The following is a 19,721-nucleotide window of genomic DNA, read 5'->3' on the forward strand; positions in this document are numbered from 1 at the left end:
GCATAGAATTCTGACTCTCTGCAAACCCAACTCAATGGAAGCCCGCACCGCGCCTGCTGCAGAATGCCCGCGTAGTTTTTTAAGTCCTACTAGCCTACCACTCGACGTGACGCTTGACACAGAGCCAATGAGGAGGAATCATAACGATATTAATAATATTGCATTAAACAATAAATAAGCAAGCAGAAACTGTTGTTCGGATTAACTTGCGTTCTTGATGGCTCATGTTCAGTGCTTTACTGCCTTTGTTTTTTTTGGGAAAAAAATATAAATAATTTAAAAAAGGGCAAAAAATATAGGGTGGCTTTGCCATAAGATAGGGTGGCTGGAGCTACCCTAAAATGGGTCTGGCGACGTCTATGTAAAGCAGGGTTTTCATTAGTATGGAAAACAGATGAAATGTTGCCCTGGTGGGAGGACCAGGGGGGCGGAGCCCAGAGCCGAAAACGAATTTTGCAATTTCTAACAGCCAGTCGTTAGCTCTCCATGGTCCATCTGAAATAGAAATTCAAGTCATTCCTGGGTCTCATGGCGATTACAGTTCGTATGCCACAAAACCCAATCAAGATTTGGGAAATCAGAACAACACGAACGCTTGCAGAATAAAGAAATCGAATGTATAACGACAAACATGCAAAATAGCAATAACTTTTTTTAAAATGTAAACTGGGCAGGGTTCTCCACTTTTCAAAAATAAAAGGAGGGGGTGGGGCTCCAGTGGGGGGGCCAGGGGGACAAAATCCCCCTGAAGGTGACAGACTTTGGGCTTTTTTGACAGTGAAACTGGCCAATAAATGGATAGGAAATGCTAAATCACTGTTAAAATCATTTTACAGAAAATTAACGCATTCTTACTGTACATATCTTTATTGTCAATGTGAGACTCATTTGACATTTCAGTTGAGACTGATGCGCCTGTTGCGATCCCTGAATTAATTATATATTTTTCTGTGTGAGAAAAATAAATGAACTTCCATGCATAAACAAATTACCCAATTACAATAACTGCATATATTTTTTTACAATACACATAATTAATGTTGATTGGGTGAAACCACTCCAATCCATGCACGAGCTGGTGCGCGTGCCCGAGACTGGCACTACAAAGCCACCCGGCCTCCGTAGTTCGGGTCCTTTGACGCCGGAACCCGGAAGTCCTGCAGCAAACAAACACTGAAGCAACGGGAAAATGCAGCTCTCGCCTACACGATCACAGATACGCAAAATAAAAGACCTGAACTTAACTAGTGTGTGTGTGTGTGCTGTTCTATGATTACTGTAATGGTGTAGGATCAGAAAAGTCTATAGATAAGCGTACCCGTTGCACAATAACGCTACAAACACCTGCAGAGTTATTTAGCTGCTGGCTCGTTATTTTGGCCACTTCAGGTCGCCCCGTATGCATTCGTTTAATGGTCTTCTGCGTGTTAAATAGTTTCAAATTTATAATAAAGCAAATACTTCATGATTTATTTGGTGAATACTGATGAAGTCACGGGGGGGGTTGGCCAAGGGAAGGGCAGTGCGCCACTTTAAAAGCGCCCGTGGAGAACACTGCTGGGCATTTTCCGCGAGACTTACCAGTTTTTTCTGCGAAGCCGAAATTGAACAGCGTTCGCTTTCATTTTTTCGCGGTCGCCATCATGCTATACCATACAGGATAGGGTCGCCATCTTACCATGTGGGAACCATGTGATATGCTATAATTTAATACGCGCTAAATGATTGGACGATATAAGAAGGATTAGCCAATCGGTTCCCACCTTTTATCTAGTCACATGTACACAGCCTCAGCAACCAAACGGCGCGCAGGTAACAGCGTTCCTTATCAAGTAAGTCCGACGAGAAAGTTTGAACAATTACGGGAAAATTGCATTTGGCCAAAAAACAACCGATTCAGACGTCATTACAACCGATGATTTCGATCGGCAATCGGTTACTAATGAAAACCCTGTGAAACACAGATGAGTCAGGTTTCTTTTTTCTTTTTTTCCTTAAACCAGTAAAACCTTTACACCTCTTGTAGACTCGATGTCAAGAATAATCAAAAATAGCTTTAATAATTGGTCAGAGTTAATAATATCTTGTGATTGGACAAGAGAAGGGAGACAGTCCATCATCAGACACATCATCTTTAAAGTCAGTATTAAATCTGTTGATGAAGTGTGTGTCATTGTGTGTCTGCAGGTTGGGGCAGTGTGGTGTCTCAGATGAAGGCTGTGCTGCTCTGAGTTCAGCTCTGAGATCAAACCCCTCACACCTGAGACACCTGGATCTGTCCTTTAATAATCTGGGAGACTCAGGAGTGAAGCGTCTCTGTGCTGTACTGGAGAATCCTCACTGTAAACTGGAGACACTGGGGTAAGATCATCTCTCTGAGAGTCACATGACCTGCTCCTCAGTAAGACCCATTCTCTAATAGTGAGACTGAAGCAGAGGTTTTAGCTTCATCATCAGTGTCCTGAGGAGGAAGATTGTTTCTGTTCACTGCACACTGATGATTTGTCACAGAGTCTTTGGGTCAGATGGACGTATGTGAGAAGCTGCAGCACAAAACGGGACTTGATCCGACTGCGATGTGTCTGAACTCACTGTGAAATTTACTACAACACTGTAACGAATCCCACAAACTGCACCTGAGGGTTCCAGTTCCGCCATAGAGAAGATGGCAGCGTAGTTTACGAGCTCCCTGACGGTTTTTGAAATAACCCCCCAAAACTCTACTTGATCAACTCAAGTGCGTGTTTTGCTTCACGATGGAGAGAGGGGTTACAGCTAGAAGTAGGATAACTACAAATACGATGGAAAGTGAGTCTGAAATAAGACGAGATAACTGACGCCAAAACCCCCTCGGACTGGACCGACATGGTGATGATGGCTCTGAAGCTAGCCTGCAAAGTATCCTCAAAGAAATACGGGAGTTCAGAAGAGACGACTGGCCACAGCTATCAGACATTAAAAAAGAGTTAGAGAGCAAACGACAGACTAGATGAAGCGGAGGAGAGAATCGAAGAAACCGAGATGGTACTTCAGGCAGCATCAACGTTAATTAAGATGCTAGCACAGCGCCAAGCTAATATGGAGGCTAAGCTAATTGACCAGGAGGGTCGAGCGCAGAGAGATAACGTAAGGATCTATGGGATACCGGAGAATAAAGAGGGCAGCGATATGGCTGGTTTTCTTGACAACTTATTGAAAGACGTGCTCGACCTCCCCCGTGATCGGGACCTCGGAAGATCACAGTGGAGACTAAACACCAGTATTCTAAACAACCCAAAATTTACATCCCAAAGGAGAAAAGAAATTAAAGTGTTTCTGGAAGAAAATGATAGAGGGGAAGTCGACCCGAGTATAGTATGGGATACCCTGAAGGCGGTAGTTAGAGGTAAAATTGTATCCTTCTGCGCTCAATAATAAAGTGTACCTGCTGCACCTTAATAAAGAATTAAAAGATCTTGAGACAACATAAACTGCTACCAAACCCAAGCCTGTTGATACGACTAAAGAAAGTTCGGAATGAAATCAGCATGTTGTATACACAAGACATTGAAAAAAGATGGCATTTACGAAACAGAAATATCATGAATCAGCTCAAAATCAGCAAAACTCCTGGCAAGAAAGCTACAAAACAACAAGTGGACAACACAATATACAAAATAAGAGATCCAAATTCTAAAAATATACAATACAGTCCAAGTGTAATACAAAACATCTTTAAAGAATGCTATCAATCGTTACATACACAACCTGAATTAGCAGGAGAACAGCAGATTGGTGAATTTCTCAACTCTCTTAATCTACCTGCAGCTTCAGAGGAACACAATCGGATCTTAACAGCAGCAATAACTGAGGCAGAACTTCACAGCGCCATCTCCAGATTGAAAGCAAACAAATCCCCAGGTCCTGACGGTCTCCCTTCAGAGCAGTATAGACCCTTTTCACTCACGTGACCTTCGTAAACGCGACCGCCATTTTGGACATGAAGAAATAACGGTTTATGGCACAGACCCTTTCGGTTCTCGCTCATCTAGCTGCTACAATGACTGCTTAGACTGCAGCAATAATACCTAACACACATTTAAGTATCCGTCGTAAAGACGTGAAACTCGTCGAGTGACGAGTGTGTTCATTGATAAGCTAACACAATCTAAAAGTAGACATACCATCACACTGCCCTGGCGCTGTGTACAGTTTACCTTCTGTGGTTTGTGCACTCACTATTTGCCATTACTTTCTCCAACCCAGTGTTCGAACTATGCCGATATTTTCGGGGGGTTCCCTTTTTTTCCCTTGGGGGGGGGGGGGGGGGTGCTTGCACTTGTCTCAGAGCACGGATCTCCAAACACATGAGAAGCCTATCTTGCGCACATATCACGCGGACTCCACACCTCCACACACGCATCGCGTCTGAAGTCGTAACTCATCAGGGGAAATCGTGTCCGCATTGGCATGTTCAAAACACAACCTCGCGTCAACAATGATACCACACGCAAGAAAAAAAAAAAAGTCAGGCTACTCAACACATCTGATCCACAGCAGCACCAAAGCATCACTGGAAATCATGTCAACAACCAAGCTTCCATTTCAACACGCGTCAACAAACAAATGGCACCACAAACATGAACGAATCGGTCAGGCTACCGATTCCAAACCCACAGCAGACCAATAATTAAATGCATCTTACCTTAAAGCAGAATCGACCACAAAGGAAGCGTGTTGGCACTGTTGGCACACTTCCTTTCTACTAGTTTGTGTCCCCAACCTGGCAGCAGCAGTCGTTGTCATATCGGTTTATTTTATCTTTGATGTAAACGCAACACTTCGGATATGCAAATGCTTCCCGTTACACACGATTGCTATGTCAATAAACATCATTTTGCCAATATTTTAGAGACCATCCATCTTCTCCGTCGGTCAGCATCTGTCGGGATCCGATAAAATGATAAATCTTGCCTTGTGTGTTGATGGTTACTACATCCAGGTGCACAACAATATAATGGCATGATGATGGAAGTCTTGCTGAAAGTAAAAACTTTCTTTGATGGCTATATTCCTTTCAATGCTCCGCCGTCGTTCCTCGTTGTTGGCTGTGGTAGACTACTGGTAGTTCATGTCCAAAATGGCGGTCGCGTTTGTTGTGACGTCACGTGGGAAGGGTCTATAAAGCCCTACGAATTGAATTAATGCCAAGTCTTCTTCGGGCTTGCAATACAACTTTAGTGGATGTAAAAATGCCTCCTGAAGGAGGCAGTCATTTCTGTTCTCCCTAAAGAGGGAAAGGATAAATTAGAATGTGCATCGTTTCGACCCATTTCGGTGTTAAACGTTGATTATAAATGATATACAGCCATCCTGGCCAAAAGGCTGGAAAAAATCCTCCCTCGGATTATACATAATGACCAGACTGGGTTTGTCTCGCAAAGACAAGCTCAGGATAACATCAGGCGGTCCCTGCACATACTGCATTACATCCAACAAAATCATCTCGAAGCCCTCAGAATTAGCTCGGACGCAGAGAAAGCCTTCGACTCAGTCAGCTGGATTTTCCTATATAAGGCCCTTAAAAGATTTGGCATCCATGAAAATTTAATTCAGGGTGTGTGTACACTTTATGACAAACCATCAGCCCGGATGAAAATAAACGGTTCTCTCTCAGACGCTATTATACTACAGCGTGGAGCGAGACGGGGCTGTCCACTCTCCCCTTTACTTTCTGCACTTTCTATAGAGCCTTTAGCACAGTGGCTGAGACAGACAGAAGATATCAAAGGCGTAACCATTAAGGGGGATGATCACAAGGTGGCACTATATGCTGACGGTGTTTTGATATGTTTAACGAGCCCATCTAGTTCATTTGTCAAATTAATGGACCTTTTAGAAAGATTTGGCGAGTTTGCAGGATATAAATTGAACACAACACAAAAAACTCAGATTCTGACTTTTAAATCCATACCTCCTAAACACCTTAAAGAGAAATATCATCTTAATTGGGACCAGAACTCGTTAAAACACTTAGGGATATATAAATATACCAAAAGAAATCACATCAATAACAAAGATAAATTCTGAGCCTCTTTGAACAAAAATGAAAGAAGACGTACAAAAGTGGAACTCGATCTCTTTCCTCAGCCTCAGTCATAGAATAGACAGTGTAAAAATGAATATACTTCCAAGATCTCTCTTTTTATTTCAAGCACTTCCTGTAGAAATTTCCTTCAAATGGTTTTCAGAACTGAATAAAATCATCTCCAGATTCATATGGCAGGGTCAGAAACCCAGGGTCAAATTTAAAACCCTACAACTTCCAAAGGGGGGGAGGGGGGACGGCATTACCTCATTTTAAAGAATATTATTTGGCAGCTCAGGTTAAACCTCTGATCGATACATGTAGCTCGGCATTTCATGCAAGATGGAAAGATCTAGAACTCTCTATCACATCAACTATTCTTTTGTTGACTTGTTGATATTCTGACAGTTGAAAGTTTGTGTTAGTGAGTTTTCTTTCAGTCTGTCTATCTGCGATGAACAGGGTTGCCAGATCTGTGTAACAGAAGCAGCCCAGTGAACAAGCAGTATTAAACCCATGCAGTTTTCCTCCGTAGTTCTTTCACTAAGATCCTAAAGTGGTCTTGAATTATTACTAATTTCCAGAGGTGGACAAAGAACCCGACTTCATTACTTGAGTCAAAGTACAGATCCCACTGGTCAAATGTGACTCCGATACAAGTGAAAGTTCTCCAGTCAAACTTTTACTTAAGTTAAAGTAGTGAAGTACTTGCTTTTAAAAATACTGAAGTATTAAAAGTACGTTTTCTGTCAACGCACTGTTGTATTATTGTCACAGAGCTGATAATACCTCATGCCTCTGAAGCGACCGACTGGATTATTTTGTGAATTCACAAAATGAACACATGCTGTGCATCATGGTGGTTTAACGTTAAGCTAGCTAGTCAGTGACGCTCCACCTGACATGCTAGCAAACGCTTTTCAAACTCGAAATCATATTGGGTCGCGAATGTTACTAGAAAAGAGAGATTTCTACATGCTGTTTATTTGGCAAGATTATGCTAAAACATATTTCTTAAAGGACTTCAGATAAGTTAACGTTATTCATGTTAGCGTAACTCTGTTTTTACATGCTAACTAAGTGTCCAAGTTAACTAGCTATGTGTTAACATTAGCTGTGGACAAGGCTACGGCAACTTGGCGGTAAAATCCATAGAAAGTCATTTGACTAACCAGACTGCACAGCTATTGCAACATTATCGCTCGCTCTAAAAGCACAGACAACTTCATTGCTAGCTTTCTCTTGGAATAAACCGCTTACAGACCTCAATATGCTTCCGCAGGTCGGACAGCGAGTTTTTGTAGGCCGTGATGTGGTTCGTTTTAGGTAAACAAAGCAAACATTTAAAACGAAACAACTCTTTATTCCTTTCAGGAAACTGAAAGATGGGTTCTCGGTATGGCCATGGGTGCGTTCATTCCCCAGAAGAACCGCCTCCTTCCATTCTGCCATCAACTGATCGTGTTCAAATAATGCTGTGGAGAAATCACTGAACTTGATTTTATCCAGTCGACGGCTGTGACGTGACCCTCGTGATTACTGATAGACTGTCTCAGTGTCACCTGCGAATAAACAATCACGCTTTAGAAAAGAAATGAAAAAAACATCCACTTTCAAAGCCGCTTCATAGTAACGAGTAGCGAGGACCCTGATAGAAATGTAGTGGAGTAAAAAGTACGATATTTGTCTTTCAAATGTAGTGAAGTTAGTCATAAGTTTCCAAAAAAAATACTTAAGTAAAGTACCGATACTCAAAAAGTGGACTTCAGTACAGAACTCAGGTAAATGTACTTCATTACTGTCCACCTCTGGAGATAAGTACGTAACAACTAAACAGCATCCAAAGTGTTTTGACTTTGTTAGACCACTACACTCATCTTTAAAGTCAGTATTAAATCTGTTGATGAAGTGTGTGTCATTGTGTCTCTGCAGGTTGCAGCGGTGTGGTGTCTCAGATGAAGGCTGTGCTGCTCTGAGTTCAGCTCTGAGATCAAACCCCTCACACCTGAGAGAACTGGATCTGAACGATAATAATCTGGGAGACTCAGGAGTGAAGCGTCTCTCTGCTGGACTGGAGAATCCTCACTGTAAACTGGAGACACTGGGGTAAGATCATCTCTCTGAGAGTCACATGACCTGCTCCTCAGTAAGACCCATTCTCTAATAGTGAGACTGAAGCAGAGGTTCTATTTCGTTTCTACTGACCGCCAGAGGCGGTGCTTTCAGCACATGGATATCCATCACACGAACGTGCAGGTCGAGTAATAGTAACAACAAAGTCACGTGTGACCTGGGTGACGTCACCCCGTGACCCCGGCATAAAAGACTGGTAAACCCAGGAAGTGACCTCTTACATCTTCTCGCGTTTGCAGGTTGCGAGTTGGATTGAAATTTGGACAAAGCGCTGTGGTAGTTTCGTTACCCGTAGGGTTGGGGCTGTGCTTATGCACCCTCCAAGAAACTGCGCTAAGTCCACCAACTCTTTTCTTCTTGTCGTTATATTCGTATTGATTTATTACTCCGTAAGCTGAGCGCTCTCGCTCGGTGGAGTTAGCTGATTAGCCCTCCGGGGCGGTGTCCTCACCGCTGGAGGCCGGCTTGTTTTCGCTTCAGGTAAGCGGGTTTCATTTATTTAAATTAAAGCGGCGTTCCTCTCGCCGCTGTTTATCAGTTCTGCAGCGCTCGGCGCCTATCCTTGTTAATATTATTAACCACCCTGTTTTGTGTAGCCTCGCCGCCGGCCTGTTCACAGGCCGGCTGTCTTGTGTGTTGTATTCGTATTGATTTATTACTCCGTTAAGCTGAGCGCTCTCGCTCGGTGGAGTTAGCTGATTAGTCCTCCGGGGCGGTGTCCTCACCGCTGGAGGCCGGCTTGTCTTCATTCAGGTAAGCGGTTTTCATTCATTTAATTTACACACATGCAAACTCCTCACCTTTCGGCGAAATTCGCCGTTTTGGTCCCAAAATAGGTCACTTGTGTGAATCGTGTAGATCCAAAGAGTTTTTTTTTTTTGGGGGGGGGGGGGGGGTAGGCAGGCTACAACGCTATTGTTGCCAAACATTTCACTTACAAGGTTACAGCCAATCGAGATAAACAGTTACTAACACGCTTCTTTTCCATTGGAGTTCTGATCAGCTGGTGCGCAACCCACTGCTGGTTGCCAGTCCTCGCTTACGAATATTCCACAGATTCAGACCGCAAAGTCACCTTTTTATAGAGAGATCTGGCAACCTCATCTCGCGACTGAATCTGAATACCAATGGAACAGTTTCCAGCGCGCTCGGGGGTGAATAACCATGGGCGGATCTACCGGGGTGGCATATGCCACTCTAAAAGAAAGCCTTGCCACCCCTGCTGCTACCCCAGTTGGCAGCGACGAATTCAAAGAAAAATTACGGCCAATTTGACATTTACGTGCGCGAATTTCCAATGTCCGACTGCGGCGAATGCAGCACGAGATAACGCCAGAGATTGGTTGTTTTGGAAAATTGAGAGGCGCGAAGCGAGGAGACACGGGAGGAAAGGGGTAAAAGCTGATTAACTATCTATCAAAAAATGAAATTATAATGAATGAACAGTGCTAGCATAGTTGCGATGCTGATTTTGAGAGGATAAAAATCAGGTTGGAGAAGGTTATTTAGCTAACTATACATGTAAGGCAAAAAAAAGTGTTTCCGGTAACCCGACCGATCGAGAATTTCCGCGTCGAAATTGCCGACCGTAAAGTTTTTATTACAAATTTCCCTCGATATTTTAGTGTAAGTGGCGTTAGTTTGTCATAATTTTTTGTTTCAACGCATTCAAGTTGTGAAAGAAACGATAAAAAATAAAATGTTTTGCCACTTCTATCAGCCCTCCTGGCTGTAATGCAAATTGCTTCCTCTTCAGTATACAAGTGCACTTCCATGGCAGGGAAAAACACTACATTTTGCCGCCTATGTAGTCCCCTATTTATACAAATAGGAGTCATTCAGGATTCAGCCATGTTTTTGCTCCGTGTTTTTGCTCGACCCAAGTTCTACAGTAGGCTAGGCGAGGCCGTCTGCTTTTAATGGAAGTAGCCTTGCCTAGGACGTTAAACCATATTTTCACGTTATTTCTTGATAAGGTGTTTTCACATTATCACATGAAAATATCATGAAATTACGTGTTATTACATGATAAATATATTGTAAAAACGTGATAACTCTGTTAATATCTTTTCACGTAATTACTTGAGTCTAAGCCAATTTATTTTTTTTTTTGTGTGTGGCAGCAATACGCTTCCGCAGATCATAACTCGAACTCTTGCGATATTTTTTTTTTATTCGTTTAAAGCTTTAAAACACTTATTTTATTATGATGTGTGGTATAAAGGATTCTGTGCCAAAATACTATTTTGTAAGATGTTTACTTGTGTTAATTTTTTCGAACAAAATAAAACAAATTAAGAAAAAAAAATTCCTACCTACCGACCTTATTTTAGTATTTCATGTTACCTGAAACACACTTTTTTTTTTGGCCTAATGTTAGCTAGGTCTGACATTAGTTTTGTGTAAAGTCGGCCACAAAAGTTAATATTGATTCACCGTCTGTCAAGGAAAACATTGCTATTGGCTGAAGCTTATGATTCAAATATTGAGGATCTTAAACATGAGTTACATCAGACGAGGAGAGTACTAGACAGAAAAAAGGGGGAACAGGAGAGTCCTACCACTCTCATGGAGTTCACTGTTTTTGGACCCATACCGAGATGATGTTGTTTTTTTTTTTTTTTTTGAGTTGTTCAGGTTGTGTAAAATAGCGGTTGTCTTGCCTGTGAGCAGTGCATCCTGTGAACGAAGTTTTTCATCTCTCAGGCTCATAAAGACTTATTTGCGGTCGACTATGACAGAAAAGAGACTATCAAGTTTGGCTGTACTCAGCATTGAATCAAAGCACACAAAAGCATTAGATCTTGATAAATTTGTGAAGCGTTTTGCTGAGCAACATGGAAATCGCCGCATTCAGCTGTTGTAGGCATGACAAGTTCATGTTATGCTCACTGGTGAGCCTTTACAAAGCGTGAGGAAAAAAAACTATAAAATGTGACACTGGTGTAAATGGTTTAAATCATGCTGAACTTGAAGCAGTGTTGTTATTGTTGTTTTTTAGCGTCTGTTCTTTTGCATATACAGTATAAAACTGTCCAGAAACGGTATAGACCTCATCTGAGAATGTGTGTTCTTCGTGAACAATAAAGGCATGAGATTAAGTTTATCTGTATGAGTTTGTAAATGGCAGTCTGTGCCCTTTTGTAGTGTGTACATACTATTTGTCGTCAAACTGTGATTAAATTCAGTATATATACATGTCTGTAATACGTTGACACCCCTCAAAAATTCCTGCCCCCCTCTTGCCACCCCATAAATATTTTTCTAGATCCGCCCCTGATTTCACATAGGTGATGTCTTTAAGAAAATTGACAGACAGGGATTGGCCAGGTGTGTCCTCTGGGGTACGTCTGTTAGATAGCACAGGCAGTAATATATACCTTTTTGTAAATAGCCCACTGTGTTGTACACAGGGGTGAAAATTAACTTCACAAAATATCAAACTTTACCGGCCACTGACAAATAAATGGTACAATTTACCGGCCACTCAACAGTAACTTATTAAGACATGTTTATGGAAAGTTATTTTGTACTGTATTAAATTCAAGATGTCACTGGTTGCAATTTTTTTTGTAACATAGACTACGAAATGTACTTTTGCGCGCGTGCCGTGTCCCCGTGCATCCTTCTCACCTTTTTCACCCCTGACCAGTTTGCATGCCTGAATTTAAAGCGGTGTTTCTCGCCGCTGTTTATCAGTTCTGTGGCGCACTGCGCCTATCTTTGTTAATATTATTAACCGCCTTATTTTGTGTAGCCTTGTCTCCGGCCTGCGGTCGGTGGTCTTGTGTGTTGTATTGTTTGTTACTCCGTTAAGCTGAGCGCTCTCGCTCGGTGGAGTTAGCTGATTAGTCCTCCGGGGCGGCGTCCTCACCGCTGGAGGCCGGCTTGTCCTCATTCAGGTAAGCGGTTTTCATTTATTTAATTTAAAGCGGTGTTCCTCGCCGCTGTTTATCAGTTCTGTGGCGCACTGCGCCTATCTTTGTTAATATTATTAACCGCCTTATTTTGTGTAGCCTTGTCCCCGGCCTGCGCACAGGCCGGCGGTCTTGTGGGTTGTATTCGTATTGTTACTCCGTTAAGCTGAGCGCTCTCGCTCGGTGGAGTTAGCTGACTAGCCCTCCGGGGCGGTGTCCTCGCCGCTGGAGGCTGGCTTGTTGTCGCCCAGGTAAGCGGTTTTCATTCATCTAAATTAAAACGGTGTTTCTCGCCGCTGCTTATCAGTGCTGTGGCGCACGGCGCCTATCCTTGTTAATATTCCCAACCACGGGTGTGTTCGCCCGGTCGTTTTTCATTACCGCCTGATTGTTTATTTTGGGCTGCTTACTTGGGGTGTTCTCGCCCTATTTTTTAAGTTCCCTTCTGCCAGCCAGGCGTCATGGACCTCTTCTCTCGCTGCGCCAACTGCCGGTCCCCCTCGAACCGGAGGACGGCCACCGCGAGTGCCCCTCATGCCTGGGTATTGATCACCTGCGGCAGGGGCTGACGGACATGGCCTGCGCAGACTGCATGTGCCTGAGCGTGGCTGCGCGGACCGCCAGGCTGGCTCGGCTGGATTCTCTGTCTGACATCCCCCGGGCCTCGGGGGGACAGGACACGGTGTCGGCTGCAGCAGCGGGGCCCAGCAAGCGCCGTGGGCTCCCCCACACGTCTTCGCTTCTAAGGCGAAAAAGAAGCGCTCAGGCGATTTGGCTCAGAAGGTGGAGGTGATGTCCACCGAGCTGGAGGAGATGAAGGCCCTGCTGGCGAATCTTCAGCCTCCGCCACGGGGGGCAGTGTTCCCGCAGCCACCCCTTCTGCCTGGCAGCCCGACTGTTCACCATCACCACCGCTTCTGTCACCGGCCGTTGATGCACGCGGCCTGGATGAACTGTCGATCCGGGCTTCGGAGAGCTTTGACTGCGGTGGGTCCGATGGTCACGGCTCCACCTCTCCGGCCGGTTCCCAGGCCACCAGCCATGGCACCGTGGCAGCGTCGGAAGGCGGATGCTCATCCATCCAGCCGACGCTGAGGGCTGCATTGGCCCGTCTGGGGTTGGACACGCCCCGGTGGCCCAGCATCAGAGCGCTTTCTTCAGAGGTCCCACATAGCCTTCCTCGTTGTCTGTTCCGCCCTCGGCCTCATACATCGAGGAGTTACAGAGGTGTTGGGCGGACCCTAGATGCCTTCCCACCTCCCTAGTGACTGCAGGGCCCTGGCGGCAATGCAGGACACCCCTACCTATGGCCTCCTGCAGATGCCCAACATTGAGAAGCGGCTTTCATTCATTTAAATTAAAGCGGTGTTTCTCACCGCTGTTTATCAGTTCTGTGGCGCACAGTGCCTATCCTTGTTAATATTATCAACCGCTTGTTTTGTGTAGCCTTGTCTCCGGCCTGCTCACGGGCCGGCTGTCTTGTGTGTTATATTCGTATTGTTTGTTACTCCGTTAAGCTGAGCGCTCTCGCTCGGTGGAGTTAGCTGACTAGCCCTCCGAGGCGTGTCCTCGCTGCTGGAGGCCGGTTTGTTGTCGCTCAGGTAAGCGGTTTTCATTCATTTAAATTAAAGCGGTGTTTCTCGCCGCTGTTTATCAGTTCTGTAGCGCACGGCGCCATCCTTGTTAATATTCCCGACCACGGGTGTGTTCGCCCGGTCGTTTATTTTTTATTTCCGCCTGATAGCTTATTTTGGGCTACTTACTTGGAGCGTTCTCGCCCTATTTAAGTTCCCTTCTGCCAGCCAGGTGTCATGGACCCCCAGACGCTGGAAGGGACGAGCGCGGCATCACGGGAGCTGTGTGACGCGGCTCCAGGCCTTTGCCTACTCGTCGCGGGAACTGGGCCGGCTGATGTCGTATCTCACCCTCGGCCGCCAGCAGATATGGCGGGCACAGTCCCCTCTGGCCGAGCCCGACCGGCGTGTGCTGCACTCTCTCCCTGTTGTCCCCGGGGAGCTGTTTGGCAAAGCCACTCAGCAAGCCCTGGATCGGAGTGCCCAGGTCATCTAGGCGTAACAGCAGTTCGCTGGCCCCCGCCAGGCCCACCACCATGGCAATGCTGCCCAGTCCTTCAGGGGGCCCACACCGACTCTGTCTCGGCCACGCACCCGCCAGGAGACCAGACGGGTTGATGACTTTCGCCGCCCCACCACCTCCCGGACCCGCGGTGCCGCCCCCTACACCCAGTCCACTCCTCGTCGCCCCCATGGTGACCGACGGGGGCGCTCTGGACGGCGCTGACATCAGCGCGCCGGCGGTCGGCCGCTTTTCCAGCGAACAGCTCCAAAGCTGGAGAGCGTTGACCCCTGGGTGCTGGTGACCCTCACCGAGGGTTACCGCATCCAGTTCTGCCGCCGTCCACCACGTTTCATGGGGTCAAACACCACCGTGAGCCACCCGGGGAAGTCCCTCGTCCCCCGGCAGGAAATCGCCACTCTCCTGGAGAAAGGAGCAGTCTCTCCCGTCGACAGGCAGAGACAGCAAGGTGGGTTCTACTCCAGGTATTTTCTGGTTCCGAAGGATGGCGGTATCCGCCCGATCCTCGACCTGAGGTCCCTCAATTCCCACTTGAGGACCATGAGATTCCGCATGCTGCGTACAGTGGATGTCTTACACCACATCCAGGCGGGCGACTGGTTTGTCACCTTCGACCTGAAAGACGCCTACTTCCATGCTCCCATTGTGCCACACCACAGGCAGTTCCTGCGGTTTGCCTTCGAGGGCCAGGCTTTCGAGTTCAATGTTCTGCCCTTTGGGATATCGCTGGCACCCCGTGTGTTCACCGGGTGTGCGGCAGCGGCATCGGCACTACTTCAGGCAAGGGGTTTGCGTGTCCTGCCTTACCTGGACGACTGGCTTGTCTGTTCATGGTCAGCAGCTCAGGCCCGCACCAACATCGCGACTGTGCTCTCGCATGTCGTAGAGCTGGGGCTCAGGGTGAATTACAAGAAGAGCTCGCTGGTGCCCAGCCAGGAGATGACTTTCTTGGGCATGCACCTGGATTCGAGGTCGTTGATGGTAACTCCCTCCCAGACCAGGATCCACAACATCCGCCTACTGCTTGGCTGCTTCGGACGGGGTAGGTCACTCGCCCTGAAGACCTTTCAGCGCCTGCTGGGCATGCTTACGGCAGCCTCCTCTCTGGTCCCGCTGGGACTTCTGGACTTATGCCGCTTCAGAGGTGGTTCAACGGTCTCCACCTCCACCCGGTGCTGCACAGGCGCAGCACATCAACGTGCTGGAGCTACGGGCTGTGTTCCTCGGCCTACAGCACTTCCTCCTAGGCCTGACCGGCAGACACGTTCTGGTGCGGACGGACAACGCTACGGTAGTGTACTACATCAACCACCAGGGAGGCACAAAGTCCGTCCAGTGCTTGGAAGTGGCTGGCCAACTTCTGCGGTGGGCCCATCGACATCTCTTGAGCCTGCGTGCCATGTACTTGCCAGGCACTGCCAACAGGGCAGCAGATCTGCTGTCCCGCCAGGACCCCGATCCCGGGGAATGGAGACTCAACCCAGCGGTGGTTCTCGCCATCTGGGAACGTTTTGGCAGGGCAGAGGTGGACCTCTTTGCCTGCCAGGAGTCGACACACTGCCCTCTGTGGTTCAGCCTCCACGGCCCCAGTCCCCTGGGCCAGGATGCGCTGGCGCATGCTTGGCCGAGGCAACTGCTGTATGCCTCCCCCCCTCTGCTGCTGATCGTGCCAACCCTACACAGGGTTGCGATGGACCACCACGGGCTGCTGCTTGTCGCCCCCCCCGGTGGCCGGGCCGAGTGTGGTTCCCAAGTTGCTGCAACTTCTGAACGGCGACCCCTGGTGCCTGCCAGTGAGGACTGACCTGCTATCACAGCTGGGAGGGCAGATCTGGCACCCGGATCCAGCCCGTCTGCAGCTCTGGGTATGGCCGCTGAAGGGCCGGACCCCCTGCGAGGTCCTTGTGAGCCGGCAGTGGTCAACACCATTGCAAGCTCTCGGGCACCCCCCACCAATGCCCTCTATGCCAACAGATGGAGGCTTTTCTCCAACTGGTGCTTAACTCGGGGGGAGGAGCCTACATGCTGCCCCCTGCCGACCATTCGACTGTTCCGCCAGTCTCTGCTTTGATAAGGGTCTTACCCCTGCCACCATCAAGGTCTATGCAGCTGCCATCTCTGCTCAGCATGCCAGAGTTGGGGGAAGGACCGTGGGGTCCCACGCCTTGGTGGCACGTTTCTTGAAGGGTGCTCTCCGGTTGAGACCCCCCCGACGGAGCCGGGTACCCACATGGGACCTTCATTGGTGCTGCAGGCTCTCTGCGACGCACCGTTCTGAGCCCCTGCTCACGGCAGACATTTCATGGCTCTCCCTGAAGACTGCTTTTCTTCTGGCCATTACATCGACGAGGCGCGTCGGGGAACTACACGCGCTGTCAGTCAGTGGGGAGTGCCTGCAGTGGCACTCCGGCGACAGTGGGGGTCACCCTGTGGCCTAACCCCTCTTTCCTCCCGAAGACCCTCTCTGCTACCTTCGTCAACCAGCCCCTTAGCCTTGCGGCGTTCGAGGCGGGCCATGGTGAGAGGTCGGAACTTTTGTGCCCAGTTCGCGCCCTCAGGGTGTACGTGTCGCGTACAGAGGGCTTCCGTAGGAGTGACGCCCTGTTTCTGTGCCACACAGGACCGACGAGGGGTCTGGCGCTCTCTAAGCAGAGGCTATCCAAGTGGATAGTCGAGGCCATATTACATGCCTACAGGCACAGTGGCTTCCCGATTCCTCCGGCTGTCAGGGCGCACTCTGCACGGGGCGTGGTGGCCTCATGGGCATCACTGAAGGGCGTGCCCCTTTCAGACATATGCAGCGCAGCCTCCTGAGCTTCCAGCTGCACCTTCACCAGGTTTTACCGTCTTAATGTCGTCCCACATAATCCTGTGGCGACGGCTGTCATTCCAGGCCCGTCGCAGCAGCACTGGGTACGGGTAGGCACTCCTCATGACCTGGTTGGTATTAGTCATCCATGTGCTGAAAGCACCGCCTCTGGCGGTCAGTAGAAACGAAATAGAACGAGGGTTATGTATATAACCGCGGTTCTATGAGTTTCGGATGACCGCCAGAGCTTGGCAGTCACTCGGAGTCTACACGAGAAGATTTGCCAAGAGGTCACTTCCTGGGTTTACCGGTCTTTTATGCCGGGGTCACGGGGTGACGTCACCCAGGTCACACGTGACTTTGTTGTTACTATTACTCGACCTGCACGTTCGTGTGATGGATATCCATGTGCTGAAAGCACCGCCTCTGGCGGTCATCCGAAACTCATAGAACCGCGGTTATATACATAACCCTCATTTTAGCTTCATCATCAGTGTCCTGAGGAGGAAGATTGTTTCTGTTCACTGCACACTGATGATTTGTCACAGAGTCTTTGGGTCAGATGGACGTATGTGAGAAGCTGCAGCACAAAACGGGACTTGATCCGACTGCGATGTGTCTGAACTCACTGTGAAATTTACTACAACACTGTAACGAATCCCACAAACTGCACCTGAGGGTTCCAGTTCCGCCATAGAGAAGATGGCAGCGTAGTTTACGAGCTCCCTGACGGTTTTTGAAATAACCCCCCAAAACTCTACTTGATCAACTCAAGTGCGTGTTTTGCTTCACGATGGAGAGAGGGGTTACAGCTAGAAGTAGGACAACTACAAATACGATGGAAAGCGAGTCTGAAATAAGACGAGATAACTGACGCCAAAACCCCCTCGGACTGGACTGACATGGTGATGATGGCTCTGAAGCTAGCCTGCAAAGTATCCTCAAAGAAATACGGGAGTTCAGAAGAGACGACTGGCCACAGCTATCAGACATTAAAAAAGAGTTAGAGAGCAAACGACAGACTAGATGAAGCGGAGGAGAGAATCGAAGAAACCGAGATGGTACTTCAGGCAGCATCAACGTTAATTAAGATGCTAGCACAGCGCCAAGCTAATATGGAGGCTAAGCTAATTGAGCAGGAGGGTCGAGCGCAGAGAGATAACGTAAGGATCTATGGGATACCGGAGAATAAAGAGGGCAGCGATATGGCTGGTTTTGCTGATTTTGGCTCAAAATCAGCAAAACTCCTGGCAAGAAAGCTACAAAACAACAAGTGGATAACACAATCTACAAAATAAGAGATCCAAATTCTAAAAATATACAATACAGTCAATACAATACAAAGCCACCCGGCCTCCGTAGTTCGGGTCCTTTGACCCCGGAACCCGGAAGTCCTGCAGTAAACAAACACTGAAGCAACGGGAAAATGCAGCTCTCGCCTACACGATCACAGATACGTAAAATAAAAGACCTGAACTTAACTAGTGTGTGTGTGTGCTGTTATATGATTACTGTAATGGTGTAGGGTCAGAAAAGACTATAGATAAGCGTACCCATTGCACAATAACGCTACAAACACCTGCAGAGTTATTTAGCTGCTGGCTCGTTATTTTGGCCACTTCAGGTCGCCCCGTATGCATTCGTTTAATGGTCTTCTGCGTGTTAAATAGTTTCAAGCTTATAATACAGCAAATACTTTATGATTTATTTGGTGAATACTGATGAAGTCACAGGGGGTTTTTTTTGGCCAAGGGAAGGGCAGTGTGCCACTTTAAAAGCGCCCGTGGAGAACACTGCTGGGCATTTTCCGCGAGACTTACCAGTTTTTTCTGCGAAGCCGAAATTGAACAGCGTTCGCTTTCATTTTTTCGCGGTCGCCATCATGCTATACCATACAGGATAGGGTCGCCATCTTACCATGTGGGAACCATGTGATATGCTATAATTTAATACGTGCGAAATGATTGGACGATATAAGAAGGATTAGCCAATTGGTTCCCACCTTTTATCTAGTCACATGTACACAGCCTCAGCAACCAAACGGCGCGCAGGTAACAGCGTTCCTTATCAAGTAAGTCCGACGAGAAAGTTTGAACAATTACGGGAAAATTGCATTTGGCCAAAAAACAACCGATTCAGACGTCATTACAACCGATGATTTTGATCGGCAATCGGTTACTAATGAAAACCCTGTGAAACAGATGAGTCAGGTTTCTTTTTTCTTTTTTTCCTTAAACCAGTAAAACCTTTACACCTCTTGTAGACTCGATGTCAAGAATAATCAAAAATAGCTTTAATAATTGGTCAGAGTTAATAATATCTTGTGATTGGACAAGAGAAGGGAGACAGTCCATCATCAGACACATCATCTTTAAAGTCAGTATTAAATCTGTTGATGAAGTGTGTGTCATTGTGTCTCTGCAGGTTGTATCGTTGTGGTGTCTCAGATGAAGGCTGTGCTGCTCTGAGTTCAGCTCTGAGATCAAACCCCTCACACCTGAGAGAACTGGATCTGTCCGGTAATGATCTGGGAGACTCAGGAGTGAAGCGTCTCTGTGCTGTACTGGAGAATCCTCACTGTAAACTGGAGACACTGGGGTAAGATCATCTCTCTGAGAGTCACATGACCTGCTCCTCAGTAAGACCCATTCTCTAATAGTGAGACTGAAGCAGAGGTTTTAGCTTCATCATCAGTGTT

The 19,721-nt window shown here is 47.3% G+C and overlaps 1 protein-coding gene across 26 annotated transcripts in view; it reads left to right on the top strand.

Annotated features, from left to right (window-relative positions):
• LOC132900331 (NACHT, LRR and PYD domains-containing protein 12-like) overlaps nucleotides 1–19,721 on the top strand; it is a 664,923-nt gene that overhangs the window by 639,196 nt on the left and 6,006 nt on the right. For 23 of the 26 annotated variants that reach the window (XM_060942350.1, XM_060942341.1, XM_060942358.1 and 20 more), the window contains 3 exons: nucleotides 2,188–2,361; nucleotides 8,000–8,173; nucleotides 19,448–19,621. In XM_060942350.1, coding sequence (XP_060798333.1) covers nucleotides 2,188–2,361; nucleotides 8,000–8,173; nucleotides 19,448–19,621 — 522 coding nt within the window. Of the gene's footprint in view, nucleotides 1–2,187; nucleotides 2,362–7,976; nucleotides 8,174–19,447; nucleotides 19,622–19,721 lie in introns of those variants that run through there. The other 3 variants (XM_060942343.1, XM_060942342.1, XM_060942356.1) reach the window with 3 other exon arrangements.

Source organism: Neoarius graeffei, chromosome 16, assembly GCF_027579695.1.
Source record: "Neoarius graeffei isolate fNeoGra1 chromosome 16, fNeoGra1.pri, whole genome shotgun sequence".
In the NCBI taxonomy this organism is placed as follows: domain Eukaryota; kingdom Metazoa; phylum Chordata; class Actinopteri; order Siluriformes; family Ariidae; genus Neoarius; species Neoarius graeffei.